An 18,164-nucleotide genomic window follows, 5' to 3' on the forward strand; every position below is an offset into this window, starting at 1 on the left:
TTTGAAGTTCTTTCTGTGTCAGTGTATCTTTTGCATTGCTATCTTCACATGATTCTATATTCTTCTTTCCTCTGTATCTCCTGTGGTTTTGGATGTCGGCCCGTAAAACTTTGGATTTCTCACTTTCCTTCACTCCTCTATCGATTGCACATTGTTTGATTGGACAATGCTACTATCAATATAAGATGTTCCCTTGTGAGTTATTTGATAACAGGTATACTGTGTTGAGACAAGACAGAAACTCTATAAAAATTTGTAAAACAAGGGGTGGGGTGTTCTTATTGCAGCCCTAACTAAACATTGCATGTTCTTATTGGATAGGTGTGATGATAATTATGGCTGCTTGATTGCCAAGATAAACAGTGAGGGGAAAACCATATATATTTGTGTTGTGTATTTCTCACAGGGATCTAATATTGAATTGTATAATGATTTATTTACTCGCCTTGAAATTAATTGTCCTCAAGGTCCTGTTCTCCTGATTGGTGATTTCAATTTATCGGAAATAAACGGTACGGAATTTAATTTTGAAACAAGCTCTTCTAAATGTAAGAATTTATATGAATTTATGTCTTATTATAATCTGCAATCATTAAATAATGTGACGAACGAAAATAATTGTACATTAGATCTGGTTCTGTCTAATATAACGAATATAGAAGTCAGTAGGGAATATTGTTCACTAATTCCAGAAGATGTACACCATCCATCCTTAGTAATAAACGTGATGCAGAAGGGGATCGCGAATATTAAAAAGAAAACTAATATACCAGGATATAATTTTAGGAAAGCTGATTTCTTAGGGCTGTGTCTTGAATTCTCGTCTATTGACTGGAATTGTCTAAAGAACTGCGAAAACGCCAATGACCTAGTTGATAATCTCTATAATATTATTTATAGTGTATTTGATAAGTGTGTGCCACTTTAAAACAACTCAAGAACAGCTTATTCGTGCTGGTTTACAAATGTAAGTATCAAAAATAAAAGCTAAAGCAATGTACCATAAAAAATACAAATGTAATAAAGGAGTAAATTATCTCAATAAATTCAATGAATTACGTAGGGAAATAAAGAAAGACATTAAGTTGGCATACAGAGCGTTCATACAAGAGTCTGAAAATAACATTAACAACAATACTAATGAATTGAGGAACTTTACAAAAAATAAGACTTAACATCTTCTTGAGGGGAAATTAACTTATGAGGGACGCGAACTCTATCGTAATGATGAAATAGCCAATTCTTTTGCACAGTATTTCTCGTCAGTATATGTGCCAGATACAGTTGTCACTAATATTCCTACAAACAATTTATTAACTTATATAAATAAAAAACTAGAGTCACTTAGCATTGAGGAAATCACTCAATCTAAAGTACAAATGATAATAAAAAAATTAAAGCTCAGAACTGCTGTTGGTCCTGATGGAATACCTCCATGTATTATAAAGGGGTGTATAGATGTATTTACATATCCGCTAAGGATTGCATTCAACTTCGCTTTAAAAACATGCATTTTTTCGGATAAATGGAAACCATCTATAGTTTGCCCAATACCAAAAACCAATAATAAACAGGAAATAAATAACTAGATCGGCCTATATCAATTTTAACTACTTTTGCAAAGATATTTGAACAAGTCCTATACCGAAGGATAATTGACCACATCCAACCGTAATCTCTCCATATCAACATGGCTTTATTCCACAAAAATCAACAACAACAAATCTTACACTTATCACAGACTTTATAGCAAATTCGCTAAATGTAGGATGTCAGGTAGATGCAATATATATAGGTTTTGAAAAGGCGTTTGACAGAGTCAATCACAAAGTACTATTGCATAAGCTAGGTAAATATAATTTTTCTTCTCCCTTGATCAAGTTCTTTTCATCATATTTAAATAATCGTAAACAAACTGTTATCTACAAAGAATATAAATCAACTGAATATGTTGCATATTCTGGAATTCCCCAGGGCTCTAATCTAGGTCAGTTATTGTTCCTTTTATTCATTAACGATCTCCCTGATCATGTATTATTAAGTAACAAATTGCTTTTTGCTGATGAGCTCAAAATATACAGTAGGATAAAGACCATCCATGACTGTCTCAATTTACAACGTCACATGGAAAATATTGCTAATTGGTGTTCTCTTAACAAACTTACATCAACAAATGTAACAGTTTATCGTTTACCAGAAACAAAAGTCAAATAAAGTTTAATTACTCAATGAATCAGATCTTGCTAAATAGATTAAATTCAGTCAAAGATCTTGGAGTTACATTTGATACGAAACTGACATTTAGAGAACATAATTAATGACTCTCTTAAGATGTTAGGGTCATAATTAGAACTGGAAAGGAGTTTAACAATATTACCACATTAACAAAAATGTATTATTCCTATGTCCGATCAAAACTAGAATATGCTGCTGTGATCTGGAACCCATCACAACAGCAATACCGACACCAACTGGAAAAGGTCCAATCTAAATTTATCAAATACTTGACGTACAAGCAAACTGGAATCTATCGATATTATGAAAATTATCTAACATTAATAGACAACTTCTGTGTTCCTACACTTGAACAAAGGCAAAATGTGATAGATATGATTTTTCTCCATAGAATAGTACAAAACGAGTTTAATTGTACGGATCTTATATCAACACTAAATTTTCTTGTCCCGACACTTAAAACTCGTCCTGATAACTCTGGCCTATTCTATTGCAAAAAAGCAAGGACCAACGTATTATTGAAATCACTAATCTGGAGAATGTGTTCTACTTATAACAAAATATGTATCGAACACAAAGAAATGATATATGTAATATGAACTCTATGTTTAAGAAAACTATTGTAAATGTATTATGTAATACACCAACACTATAATTGAGCTTATGCCTGTTGTGTTGATGGCAAATATATGTGTAATAGCCATGCGTTTGAGTTGAAGAAGATAGTATATATGTATATACAGATAGATATGTAGATATAGATAGATAGATAAATGTAAAGAAAGAAAAAAATAAAGGATGAACATATTTTAAGGGAATTATTTTCCTTGTTTATAAGAAGAAATGACTTACTTATAAACGTCTTCATTCTGAGGGTATCTGTATCTCTTCATTGAAACTAATTCGATACAAGGCTTCAAACCAACTTTCCTTACTACATATTGCGGTGTATTTGTAGGATGTAATACGATGGGAAACACAGCATCCGGCAACTGGTTGTCGATCTGGAAATGAAAGAACAAGAAAAAAATAATAACAACAATATTTTAAATTATAATTGTAGCCTTGAAATAGATGTTAATTAATACACGAAACAACTCACATTTTGATTGGTTAATAGATCCTTTGCTAGATAACTTCTCTCAAGTACTTGTCATATAAATATATTGTTTCATATGTGTATTTTAATACAAGAAGCGATCCAAAAGTGTTATAGGCATTTGATCTAAATTCGTAGTGCTGAGACATAGAATTAAGTCATTAGAAAATCAAGACAGAGCCTGCTAATGAGGGAAAACGAAGTGTCTTCAAAAGTTAATTGGAGAACCATGAAAATATGAGGCATTAATGTTTTCTTTTTTTAATGTTTCACAATTATGACTAAGGGAAGCGGTGATGATGACAATGAACAAAAGAATAGAAGGAAGAAAGTGGAAGGAAACGGGAGAACTGACGCACACAGTATTTATCTACCACATAGCCAACTTAGCGAGATTTAAGATTGAACTAAGGACTCCACGTGTATCAATTAGTGGTGTCTCTAAATTAGCATTGGAAGTTATTGATATCTGTTGCGCTTGTGTGCAAAGAAAAATCAGCGGAAGAAAATGCTGAAATTTTTCCAAACCCAAGATAAAAGAACACACACACACACACATATATATATATATATATATATATAACTACATATATATATATATATATTCAATATATATATATATATATTGACACACACATATATATATATATATATATATATATATATATATATATATATATATATATATATATATATATATATATATATATATATATATATTCAATATGTTCTATACTTCACTTTGTAAATTCAGACTCATGGTAAATAAATCATCTACTATACACACAAAGTACTACTCACAAGTAATATAAATCTTGGTATGCCAAATTAATTTTTTTCTACATTTTGTCATAAAGAAATCGGACTGAATACTGACATTCTATCTCCGAAAGCACTATGGTTAGTAGGTACAAGCTGTATATTCTACAATGTTTTATTTCTATGTTTGTTTTCTCACATATGTAACAACATGCAACATTCGAAAATATTGAAATATTTTTTTTAAATTGGATTTTTTTAAACTTTAGTTCCTGAATTCAAAATAGAATTTGAAAGGTTATAATAAATAATTTTGAGAGACTAATAAACATTACCATTGGATTTATTAAGCCTACATGAGGGTATACGTACAAGAGTTTTTAAATTGGGCGTCAGGATTTCAGTGTTTCTGATCGTGAATATGAATAGAAAACAACCTGATTTTCAAAATACTATTCCAATAGTTGACAGTAACAATGAGGCAAACTTAAAGTAATATTCAGGATGATCTGTGAATAAAGAACTCAGCACATGTCCACTACCACTACAGAACTCAAAAAAATTCCTATGCAACATTGGTCTTCTGTCAAATTTCTAACGTTTCTTTGTACATCTACTTATAATTATTGATTTGTATTGATTGATTTGAAAGTGACTCATGAAAAATAACTTACAAATTTAAAGATATATTTATACCAAAACAAGCACTACGATAAAATCCTACTTGAAGTATTGCCTAAATCAATCCCTAGTTGTCTATTCTACGAAATTAACTTATTGTAGAGTAATAGAATTTGTGCAATTCTTATGCTACAACGTTTTTACTACAGAATAATTTCCTAAACCACACTCATAGAGATGTGATATGAAGAGCGATGATATAATTATAGTCTTCCCTCCTCAATGACTGACAGTGGTTACATCGTAATTGTGCATAGGTTCACTTGTTATTCCCTAACGCGTAGATCGATTCAAAAAAGAGTATATGTTTGTTTACGAGTCATTTTATAAGAAGTTAGCGCCCTACCTCTAGTTTAGTTATAAATCAGTAAGGAAACGATAAAATAGAAAAATTAAACAAACTTAAAAAAAAACATATTAACGGACTTAAGAAAATGCTAGAAAGCAGAAAATGATTATAAACGCTAAGAAGTAAAAAAATAAATTAAAACACTGAAAAGCAGAAATTTAAAAACGCGAAAAAGCATAAAACAATTTTTAAAATACATTAACAAGTTACTATATCTATATCTATATCTATCTATCTATCTATCTATCTATCTATCTATCTATCTATCTATCTATCTATCTATCTATCTATCTATCTATCTATCTATCTATCTATCTATCTATCAGACTTTAAAAAAATCTTTATTATTTATAATAAATATTTTAATTTTTAGCGCGTATTTATTAGGTTCTGTTTTCTAGCGTCTTCCTTAAATATCAACATGTATCCACGAAAAGACAACAGTGGAAAAGACAACAATATCTAAGATTCAATAATCTATCAAAAATTACGAAATGTTAAGTCTTTCTTTTTCCCATTTTTCACTCTTTCATCCAAACCTTTTATCTACTTATTTCGGAATATTTTGTATTTATGACTGTACTTTTATTACATTATATATATTACATTACATGACATAAATAAAAGTAATTTACATGAGGCTATAAACTCTACTGCAAAGGAAAGAAATAGATATTAAGAGTCGCTCGACCAAGTTCTCTTAGCGTAATTAATAAATGTCTCAACATACGTAATGCCTTATTTACATTACAATAAAATCTCCTATTACCAGTTTTTGTAAGCTTGACATGAATCTTATTCTACTCTTTCGCATATGATGTAACCATTACAGTTGTAGTCTTATAGCTTACTCCTCTTTATCACTCGAATTGTTATTACATAATTATTTTAATAGTTACAGTGTGAACTGTAACCAAAACAGGCCAGACATTACACCGAATGACCTGGTCTAAGTTGCACAGTTTACACTAAGAAATTGTAATAAATAGAGTTTGTTGATAGCACCAGATATAATTATATTGCTCTAAGTAACTTAAAGATCACATCACACTTCTAAAATATCAAAAAAATGTCTAAAAGTGAGGTGAAAAGCCAAAAGCTTGAGAGTTTTAAACTCATGTACTTATTTGATGGCCATCTTGTCTTCGTTTCCCAAAAATGAATCGCTCATGAAAAATCAGTTATGCTCATACAATCACAGTATGTTACTTGGATACTAATAATCTATCAACAATGCCTAATAAAATTTATATACATAGACATTATTTACTAGCTCAGATCAAGGTTGCAATGAAAGTACAATGGTTTTATTTTGTACATTTTATTTTGTATTCCGGTTCAACACCTTTTTTCATATATTGATAGATTTATAAAAGTAAATGATACTGAATTAATATAGAATAGAATAATCGTAAAAGTAAATAGAGAATCCAACTAAAATATTAAGCACTTCAAATAATTTTATTTTCCTACCTGAATTCTGTGAACTTTGAAGTGGAAGAAAAGAAGATTATCAGACTTTCTTAGTTGCAGCCACAAACCTGGACTATGTGTTCTTCGCATCTCACCATAAAACGGTTTCGTCATTTGCATCTTCTCAAAGTCAACCTGCGAAATTGAAGATAATCTCAATTGCAGTAATGGCTGGTACTTTATTGAAATGTGAATTCATTTAAGGAAAGCAGTATAATGCGAATCAAGACAGAAAGCTGCTAGAGTGCATGTCTAAAGTAACCCCTGAAAATCTATTATTTCCATAGATACATTTACAAAACAATGAAAAAATGTGTACACATTGAGCTTTAAATTATTATTGTATTGCATATATTTTATTATTATTATTATTATTATTATTAATAATAATAATAATAATAATAATAATAATAATAAACAAAATGGTGCAATGAATTAAGCGGGAGGAAACGAAAGAATCTCCGAGAAATTCCATGCACACGGCATTTGTCCACCACAAAGCCTACTAAGTGGAAGCTGGTATCAAACCGAGATCCCATGCACCAGAAATGAGAGCTCTACCACTAAGTTACCGCAGTCTCCGAGTTTTGGAGTAGTTATGGACTAATTTTTAGAAATATCTATATACTCTTCATTAGTATTACATGTAAAATGAGATATAGTAAGAAAATTGCTAAGTTGGTGGCTTTGAATGTGAAAAATAAAAATGCACAGAAGGATAAATAATTTTGAGAAATAATAAATTAACTCCTCCTTCCTCTAAGCCACACAAGATATAAGGATGTCACTCTGTAGCAACATAGCAATAACTACAATACATACTTTTTCATTCATTCTACGGAAATAAAAACAACCGGTTTTTGTTTCGCTACTATTATCGTATAAACTGTAATCAAGCCACAATTAACATAGAAATAGAGAAGGCATTACTATAATTTTGTACAAGTATACATGAATGTGTGAGTGCATTATTAGCTTATTATAGTCGTACTGTACATATATATATATATGAGTGGAGGTAAAGCAATTTCACCGATACACGACCAAAATAAATAAGTATTCCACCGTACGGACTAACATAGAAAAGAAATCTAAGTATTATAAATTTTTTATGGTCGATATAGAATTCATATTACAGGGTGTCCGAGAAATCTCTGTACTCCTAGGTTTGAGTATGACAGAGAATGATATCAGTTTAGTTGCTGTATCAATAACCCGCTTTTATGGTTACATTCAACATTGTCTGGTATCCCTGCGTTCAAGGTCACGTGGAACATTTCAGTTGTGAAGCTATGGCTGATGTGACTGGTTGCCGTTACACAACTGAGGAATGGTTAGTGACTTGTGCTGTGCATAGATACACGAACGGTCATACACAGAACATCATGTTTGGCAAGAATCCACCTCGTAAAGCAACTCTGTCTGATTATGAGAAACGTACGTTTACTTTAGCATGTGTCAAAATAGACTGCGCAGATAACAGACGCGTAAGATAACATGTACTGCCATCTCTCGGTCAATTATAATGTCTCCAACTAAATTGCTTGGCTAAAGAGCAGCTGAATTGAATATACTGCGTTCAACAATGCATGATCTCATTAAAAAAGATTTGCATATGAACGACCCCAATCAATCAATCAATCAATCAAAAGTTTGTGAATTAATTATTTGACAACAATATGAAACACCATGCTGTAGCCTGTCGTGTTTTGTTGGTACAATTTCTAAAGCTATGTCTGACTTACGAGTGTTATTTCAGATGAATGTGCGATACATCACAGTTCACACAAGAGGAATATATTCTTCTGATCTAAGAAAAATCCTCAGTGTATGCAAGAGCTGATAAGAAACACATCTCATGTTATGATGTCAGTCAGGATGACATCACGATACTTGTGCAATTTTTTTACGAATATATGAATGGATATTCTTATTTATATTGTTGCAAACGTGGTTAATACCTTAGCTACAAAAGACGGAAATCATGGATCGTGTATCGGTACAGGAGGACGAGCTTCCAGTCCCTTTTGCTCTACAGATGCATGCTTTCCTTAAGGAACAATTTCCAGGTCACTGGATTAGGGGTGGTTCTCCAACATCTTCCCCTTTGAAATCCCCCCCCCCCCACACACACATACATACACAAAGTCCGAACCTTACAACACCAAACAATTCATTGTGGAGTATAATCAAATCATATGTTTCTCATCGTCAGTACAGGACAGATGACGAATTTCGCGAAAATGTGGAGAAAACCTTTCGAAAGGTAAACCCTCAGATGCTCCGCAACATATCAAGGAGAACATAGAAACTATACACAATACGATGAAGCACATACAAATCCACTGGATATATAGTTTGTATGTGAAAATAATCAACTATAATATGTATCAGATAAGTAAACTAAAATTATACTGATATTGTTCTCTAGATACTCAAACCTAGGGTCCAGGGACTTCTCGGATACTCTGTACACCATATTATTCATAGCAAGAAATTCAAATTATACCATCGAATCGTTATAATTACATTCATACTAACCTTTCTACGCTTTAATTCAACAACTACATCAAACAAAAAGTTATGAAAAAGAACATTCACAACATTAATCAAAGTGGATATATTCAGCAATGAGAGAACTTCCACAAATGCAAAAGTGCCGTCTATTGGAAACAATGTTACGCATGCCGTAAGAGATTCAGAATATTTATAATCCAACATCATGTGTTACATAGATATTTTTATGAACGTCAATTATACGATGGGTGTTGGGAAAATCATGTCTAATTACCTTATTTTATTTTTATCTTGTCTATTTTATTTTTTTAGGTGAATGAAAGAATGAAAGCAATCTGGCCATAAAGGACAAGCATATTTAAGAAGGTGGACAAGATTTCAAGGGAAAATGTCAAGGACCGGTCACCAGACTCTTCATAAGTGCACAAGTTAAGCAAAACCCAGAAAACTTCCATTTAGAACAGAGAAATATGATTCGTTTTTTTATTTCGTAAGGGCGTCAGTGTTAATGAAATTCATCAAAACTTGGTGGAAGTGTATGGTGATGATGCGCTGTCGCATCGACAGGTAAAACGATGGATAAGCTCATTTAAGTGTGGTAAAACAAACGTCGAAGATGAGCCTGAGAGTGGCCGACCAAAAACAGTAATGCCCGATCAACGAAAAACGATTAGAGAAATAGCGGAGGAAGTAAGGATTGATATTCATAGTGTTTAGGATATTCTACACCAACGCCTTCGGCTCACAAAGGTCTGTTCCAGATGAGTTCCTCACAATTTGGACGTTTTTCAGAAGCAAACTAGGGTGCAAATGTGTCAGGAAGATTTGGATTTTATGGAAGGAGATAATTACTTCTACCAGCATGTAGTGACAGGGGATGAGACATGAGCTAATTGATATGATCCAGAATTTAAACAAGAGTCTATGCAGGGGAAGCATCAGGGGTCACCAAATAAAAAAAAAAAAAAAAAAAACCTTCAGGGACAGGGAAGGAATTCTTTTGCTTGAAGCTATACTAAAGGGACATACCATCACAGGGACTACTTACAAAAAAAAAAAAAAAAAAAAAAAAAAAAAAAAAAACGAAGATTTACGCCGAGAAGTTCAGAATAAACGAAGCTGAGGTGCAAATCGTCGAATTTTGCTTCTTCATGACAATGCGTCTGCACACACATCCCATCTTGCGCAGGCTGCTATTACAGAACAGGGAATGACTCAACATTTTCACCCACCCTTCAGTACTGACCTAGCCCCAAGTGATTATTATTGGTTTCATCATTTGAAAAAAAAATACTTCAGGAGCCAGTGATTTTCAAGCGACAAGCAGGTAATGGATACTGTGATTCAGTTCTTTGACCCCAAGGAAAAATCTTTTTATGTTGAAGGCACTGAGTCACTTGAAACAAAATGGAGACGATGTGTAGAACTGAAAGGTGATTACATTGAAAAATAATAACTTTCTTTTTTAGCTCATTGGTTTTCTTGTTAGCCCGGCATTGACATGACATTCCAACACCCCTCGTATCAAATTATAATGCAATCAACATTTGGTATCAATAAACGTCGGGTGAAATTCAATATTAGGTTTAATAAGAATTTGAATACTGCCATTTTCAAGTCATGATTGCTTTATAATGTTGAATTTTAGAACAAAAATTGACATCAAATGACAAATTCTACTTTGTAGAGTGAATAATATATGATTTAAGAAAAAGTTTACTATTTAGTCCGTATCCATATTTTTATTCATAATTTTCATTCAATAAAATCTAAACAAAAACTAATGATTTAACAACAACCTTCAAATAAAGTAGCTTGCTGAATTTTGCATGAGTGAATTCAGATCAATACAGTTCTAGATTAAATTTTGCATGAGTGAATTCAAATCAATATGGTTCTAGATTTTTTCAACTTTATGACGAACGATAATGTTTCATGTAAGAAATGAAATATCCAGCTTCATATTCTAAATTTAAACCCCTTTTAATTTACTATGCTCGGACTATCAATATTACAATATCTAAACCAGACGAAATGTTCCTTCGACCTTAAGATGACAAACCTAGTAAAGGTAAGATAAAACATTTTCATCATGAAGTGGCGATTTGCCATACAACTTGCCGCATTGCATTATTTCAACGTCATTGTATCCCTCATTCGCCATGGCATTTGTGTGTCTGCATGTCTGTTTCCGGATAACTTTCTTAAAATGTATATGATTTTAATGAGAATTCACTTGTGCTTTCTTTCAAGCTTTAGGAATAAGTCTACTGCTTGGAGTCAAAATCAGTCGCGAACAAAAAGGCAAAAACAGGAGTAAATTTAGTTCAGCTTGGAAATTTGCGAACATCCATAATTTGATAATAAAACCCCTTTCGCAATAACTTTCTTAGATGATATTCAATTTTGTGAAATATGGTATAAGCATATTTTCTTTGAGGAAGTCCAATTGTCTCCATTGGTTACGGTTGAAATGGATTAAGAATGAGGGAATGAATTTAACCTATTTGAAAAATTATGTTCCATCACACTAAATTGTATTATGCAAAACAAGCTAACATAATTTTTATTTTATCTATTATTTATTGTAGAAACTATTGAACAAGTTACTTATTACTTTCAGGATTGAAGAAAAAAAACCTCGCCGCAATAAAAATCAGGAATCGTTCATTTACATTTTTTTTTCACCACTGTCTGAACCATTGAGATCATTTACGGGGGTCAGGTACAGTGCTCACCTCTGGTGCGAAGCCGCTAATTCAATTGCAGGTCATGTGAGTTTGTGGTGGACAACATTGTTTACGTAGGTTTTCTGGAGGTTCTTCCGTTTCCTCTCGCATTATCATTCTACCAAATATATCACAATCATTCACTATCATTAACCATCAGTATCCTTTAGTCTAAAGGGCAACCAATGTACGTAAAACTAGAGATTTTATTTAATTTCATTTTATAAGATCAGTAACTACTTAGAATACTTACCAGTACATAATCTTTCAACTGAGCTTTCTTTTGATCGTGTTTCCATTTATCTTCTATCCATGACGCTAATTCCAATGTGAGCATCTTCCAGCGATGGCCTACTAATACCTCCCAAAGTGCTGGCCCATCAGATATGCTTACGTATGCCAATTCTTTATACTTGCCGTAAGAGTCTATTGCCTACAAAAGCCAAAATAATATTTTAAGCTGAAATTGAAAAGCTTTACATAATGTAATAATATGGTTTTAAGAATAGTTAAAAGTCAAGTATTAATCAAATTGGAAATAAGGGTTGAAACCATTACGTTCAATCGAACACAATCTGTAATCCAAATTACAAAACATGTTAACAAAAGTATAGAAGTGTAAAAATATAGTCATAATGTTTTTATTTAACCTCAAGCGCAAAGTACCTATAAATGTGCTACCAGGTTTATACTCAATCAGTCGTATAAATTATCAGCTACAAAAATATTTGATCCAGAAAAATCAATCCGTAGAGAGGATGATCCATTTCCATCCAAACAATTGCAAACACACTTGTCAAACTGATTTTATAGAACAAAACTGTACACATACATGTGTCAGTCTCCTAGCTGTTATGTAGTAGAGTGTAGTGAGCAAAATGTGACAGAGAAAAATCACTTTTGGATGGGCACGTTCTGCCTCTTTTCCATTCAGACAGTTATATTTCACATAGTACTTTGTATAACAGTATTACAATGGCTTTGTGGTAGGACAGGTCACTTACTCAAAATGTTATAATTAAATATTGTATCTATTTATTTTTTTTATATCTATTATTAACAACATACAGGATAAGAAGAAGCTAATTTTCATTAAACATATTATTATTTTTAGATGAGTTCTTTACGATTTTATAAATTATACATATAAAACTTTATATTGAACAATTATTAAATCTATTACTTTAAATGCAATAACTTCTTAAACCAACAAGGGATTCAACAATAGATATCATTATTATATTTCAGTAATCATTTAATCGTATATTTGCCAACAATGAAACGTGGTTTCTAAGTTTTTTCGGATCGTATGAACTGAAGATCAGCCTAGGTGGGACCAAATGGCTTCTGAATAAGTACCAGAATTTTTAACTCATTTAGTTCAATTTTTATACTTTATCACAATTCATCTATCTGCTTCCGATTTGCAGCTGTAGATAGATTTAGCATTTTTTGCGATTACTGTAAATAGCGGCATATCAAGAACATAGGTGAATTGTGATAAAGGTATCACATGCAAAATCGTATTGTCTAATTCACTACGTTTCTGTTTTTCGAATATTTGTGTTTGTATTGAAGATATTATAGAAAAACTCTAAAATTAACGGTAGTTTAATTTCGCTATAGTGAAGACCCTTAAGGGTAAGCAAATTTATAGAATGCATATTGTTTAAGCCACTGCTAATGTGAAGTAATTGAAAAATGTTCTGTTTGAATAAAAGGCAAAAAGTTCGTTAGTTATATCGATTTTGCAGTGATGGGTGACTTTGTTAAATTAAACTTACAAAAGCAATACAACTTTTAACCTACAGTTTTGCCTTTGTTTTTACTAAAATTCGTACGTCCTTAAGAAGCTAGGATTGCCAGGTGGTGCCCGAGTTCAAAATACATCCTCCGGATCTAAAGACTCATGAATTAAATCTCCGGGTTTAAATATTATATTACTTATAATCAATTATGTTTACTGTTTATGTCTTATGTGATGTACTTAGTTCTTTTCAATTATTTATAGCGATTATATTTTCATGTAACACATGGCTAGGTTTATTTTATTTATTTATTTATTTTATTTTATTTTATTTTATTTTATTTTATTTTATTTTATTTTATTTATTTATTTATTTATTTATTATTTTATTTTATTTATTTATTTATTTATTTATTTATTTATTTATTTATTTATTTATTTATTTATTTATTTATTTATTTATTTATTTATTTATTTATTGGTTTTGTAGCAGCGGTATTATCGCGCATCAACAACACTGTTACATTTAATGATTTGACAGATGTGGGGATGAAATTGTAAATTAGATTCGATGGGAATGAATTGTACGATGAGTTCTCTGTTTTAAAGTCTATAAGATCAACATTTGATAGAAAGGATAATAGTTCTTTCTGGAGAACTATTATCTACAACGTTTTTCAAGAAAATACCCAACTTGATCAAAATAAAGGAATGTATTCCTGTTATACAAGCCAGTAATCCATGTGTCATAAGAGTGTTTAGAGCATTTGTCAGATGATAGAAACAATATCAACAAGATTTGTGATGGACGAAATTTGTGTTCAGATGAATTTGGAAAAATGATCTGTCAAGATTTCCCCAAAATGCTCTGGGAAACAAGACTCTTCTTGACGTAGCAAGGAGCTCTAAAATTATGAACAATAAGGTAGGCATCTATAATCACTAATTTATTTTTGTTTTGTTTGGCATAGTATACATTTTGTTCGTAGTATTAGTAGTGTTAATAGTCAATAATAGTTGTTATAGGTGTTAAAAATAATGGTAATAATACAATAATCATGTAAAAATCTTCAGTCTCAAATTTTTGTATCCAGTTACACAAATTCCACTGGTTTCCCATCTTGCATTCTGTTCAATCCGACAACCCTACAAGAGACAAAAAGGTAAAATTGCACTAAAAGGATAAATACGATGTGAAGTAGAAAAAAATTACTCCCAAATTTTACTATACTTGATACTAATGGGTTTAAATTCAGTGGTAAGTTCACTTATTTTCAAAAATAGTAATTGACTCAAATCCGTGCAGGCAAATATCTTCATTACTACTTTTATTTTAGAAATTTTTAATATTAAGCAGAATACTAATAAAGACAAAAGTAATATTGTATAAAGCTCTGGTAATTTCACCAAAGTATCAAGATCATAGTAACGTATTTATTAGCAGTTTAATTTCAGGTTAGATATTTCTTATTGGGCTCTTCTACATGTAATATTACGCGATAAATTTCATGTATGCAAATAATGTGTTTTATTTTTGTTAATTTTAGAACACACATACAAAGAATACGAAAAATATCCCAATCTAATATAAATAAAATAAAGAGTTTGTGTGTTTGTTTGCCTGTCTGTCTGTGTGGGGCCTGGGGACCAGACGAGTGGACCGAGAGTTACCAAATTTTAATCAGGGGTACCTTGTCCAGGCCCCAGATCAAGACAGCGTTTTTTTTTTTTTTTTCAAATTTCGAACCAGGGGGATCTCAGAGGAGGCGTTTAACGGGACCGGCCTGGGGACCAGACAAGTTGACCGAGAGTTACCGAATGTTGGTCACGGATACCTTGGTCCAGGCGCCAGAGCAAGGCGAAGAGTTTTTGTCAAAATTCGAACCAGAGAGGGTCTCAGGGGGCGTTTACCGGGAGAAGCAAAAGTAGTAGAAAATAACCGATATTAGTGTCAAATTCAGAGTTTTCGTGGTCGCTGAGATCAATGGTGAAACTCCAATCGCATTAACTTCCAAATTCACCCTATTCGGTTGCGGGCCGAGGGTCACCGGGGGGAGGAGGATACCGAGACATGTAAAAGTAGTTCAAAATATTCGATATTAGTGTCAAATCCATAGTTTTCGTGGTCGCTGAGATCAACGGTGACATTTCCATTAGCGATGACTTGCAAATTCAGCTACCATTGTATGTGGGCCGGGGGTCAGCGGGGGGAGATACCAAGACAGTTAAAAATAGCCCAAAATGACCAATATTAGTGCCAAATCCATAGTTTTCGCGGTCGCTGAAATGAATGGTGATACTCCTATAGGTGTTGACTTTCAAATACAGCCCCCATGTGAAGAATGGGTATTCAGCTAGTATTTAAATGTTTGTACGTTTTCGTGAGGGGATTACATGCAAACTACGTGCAATATAGTTGGTAGTATGTTAACATAACAAGTGAGTAATAAGAAGTTATCATATTTACGTGATTTTGGTAAACGAAGCTAATTATATGTCTTTAGAGTAAACCAAACTGAATTATAATAAATAATTTTACTGGCCTTTTTAATACTCCTAAGCAGGTCAATTTTGTTTCATAGGTCCTCAATATTTCGGATGCTTTAAATGGGTATTTATCCTCAGGAGGAAAAGCTTAAATCATACTATGTAATAAGTTCGTTATAAGCTAGTTGCAGTAACGCCAGTGAATATAACGAAATTATATGAACTTAAGAGTCAATACGATATAGTGATTAAAGACCCCAGTTATAGTGAAGGCAACACTTTAAACGGCACCCCGCAATTAAATAACTCTGTACAAGGTTAAATGGACTTGCCTACTAAATGTTGGTTCAATTATTTCTTCATATTGCAGATTATCGAGATACTAGTTTCTTTTATGAAGGTTTTTGTAACGAGTAATTATTTTATCGAATAATAAAAAAACGTAGTAATAATGTTCTGTATGTACATTATCTTTAATGAAATGAAATCTTTAAGTTTTACGTCCCACGATTATGCCGGCTAGGCTAAAGGAGACAGTGAGGATGAGAAATGATTAAAATGGTAGAATGAAGAAAGTTCGAGGAAACGGGATAACCCAGAGAAAACCTATGCACACGGTGTTTGTCCACCACAAACTCACTTGACGCTAGCTGGAATCGAACCAAGGACCCCCATACACTAGAGATGTATGTACATTAGTTATGTACGGATTTTGTTCATATATATAGAAAAATTACAATATAGACAATACAGAACGTTATTACTAAATAAATTAACCACTACCATAATCATAACAGATTTATTACACTGAATTTTTATTACTTCTTTTTAGTACAAATTGTGTAAATACGAAATGTCACTAAAGCGGATAATTATATGATATGGCTACACTGAGCCTCATATTGCTTTCCAAAATGTCATCAGTTTAGTGTAGTGGATTTCGTTACAAGAATCCTCATAGAAGAAGCCAGTATCTCGAATAACCTGCAATATTAGAAAATAATTAAGGTAACAGGTAATAGTTGTGTGCACTTAACCTTGTACACTGTTATACAATTCTGGGATGTTGTTTAGATTGATGCGCTTACTATGATTAGGGTTCTACAATTACCACATCTTATTGATTCTAAGTTCATTTAATTTCATTATATTTACTAGCATGCACAGTACGATTTAACCCTATTTTTTGCTCCTAAGGATGAATACTCGTTTAACATATCCGAAATATTGAGGATCTGTGAAACAATATTGGTCTGCTCAGGAATTATAAAAAGGTCATTAAAGTTCTTTATTATACTATAGTGTGTTCCTTATATTCAATAGGCTATTACAAACTGAAATATAGGTTGATTAATTTAAAAATTTATTCCAAACAGGATACAATGCTTGTGCAAATTGAAACTTATCATTGTGGTAAATATCACTGATAATGAAGAAAGTAAATTCATTAATGATACTTATGATTATTTTAAAAGTAACCGAATATTTATGTGGAAATGTTATAAACAATATCTGTGATCTTATACATGCTTAATCGTAAAAATTAAAAATAAACACATAAAGAAAGCAGAGCAGATATACTTACAAGAGATAATCCAACTCCATTTAAGGAAACGAAAAGTTCTAAGTTGGATTTTTCGGAATCAATCTTAGCTCTTGCGTATGTAGCTACTCTTTCATCTTGGGTGAATAAGAGCACACGTTGTTGGTTCTCCAAGTAACTCACCCAATAAACAATAACTTTATCTTTTCTTGTTTTCTTGCCTAGCTGTAAATGTACAAATATTATCATAATTTAATCTGAAGTTTTATAGAGAAATAGGCTTTATATAAATATAACTTTATATCTTAACTTTTCACTTGCATTATTTTGTCCGCGTTCTTACTGTGTGCACTGTGACACAAAGTTGGTTTTGTTAACTTTGTAGGCGAAACTATTGACAAAACACTTTACAAGAGTGATTTTGAAAGCTTAGATGAATTTCTTAACATTCATACTCAAATAAAGAATAAGCACTATCTTTATACTTGAAATCTTTACATCATTAACGTTTTCACGTCTGACACGAGTCACAAAAAATTATCTCT

At 31.9% G+C, this 18,164-nt stretch overlaps 1 protein-coding gene across 2 annotated transcripts in view; it reads right to left on the reverse strand.

Moving 5' to 3' along the window:
• Window positions 1-18,164, reverse strand: part of LOC145661598 (intermembrane lipid transfer protein VPS13A-like) — a 305,499-nt gene that overhangs the window by 75,080 nt on the left and 212,255 nt on the right. For both annotated transcript variants that reach the window (XM_081726923.1, XM_081726919.1), the window contains exons 50-53: window positions 17,662-17,844; window positions 12,096-12,275; window positions 6,597-6,731; window positions 3,088-3,239 (exon numbers count right to left, since the gene is read on the reverse strand). In XM_081726923.1, the coding sequence (XP_081583049.1) occupies window positions 3,088-3,239; window positions 6,597-6,731; window positions 12,096-12,275; window positions 17,662-17,844 (650 nt within the window). The remainder of the gene's footprint in view (window positions 1-3,087; window positions 3,240-6,596; window positions 6,732-12,095; window positions 12,276-17,661; window positions 17,845-18,164) is intronic.

This window comes from Thermobia domestica, chromosome 1 (assembly GCF_964235325.1).
Source record: "Thermobia domestica chromosome 1, izTheDome1.hap1.1, whole genome shotgun sequence".
NCBI lineage: Eukaryota > Metazoa > Arthropoda > Insecta > Zygentoma > Lepismatidae > Thermobia > Thermobia domestica.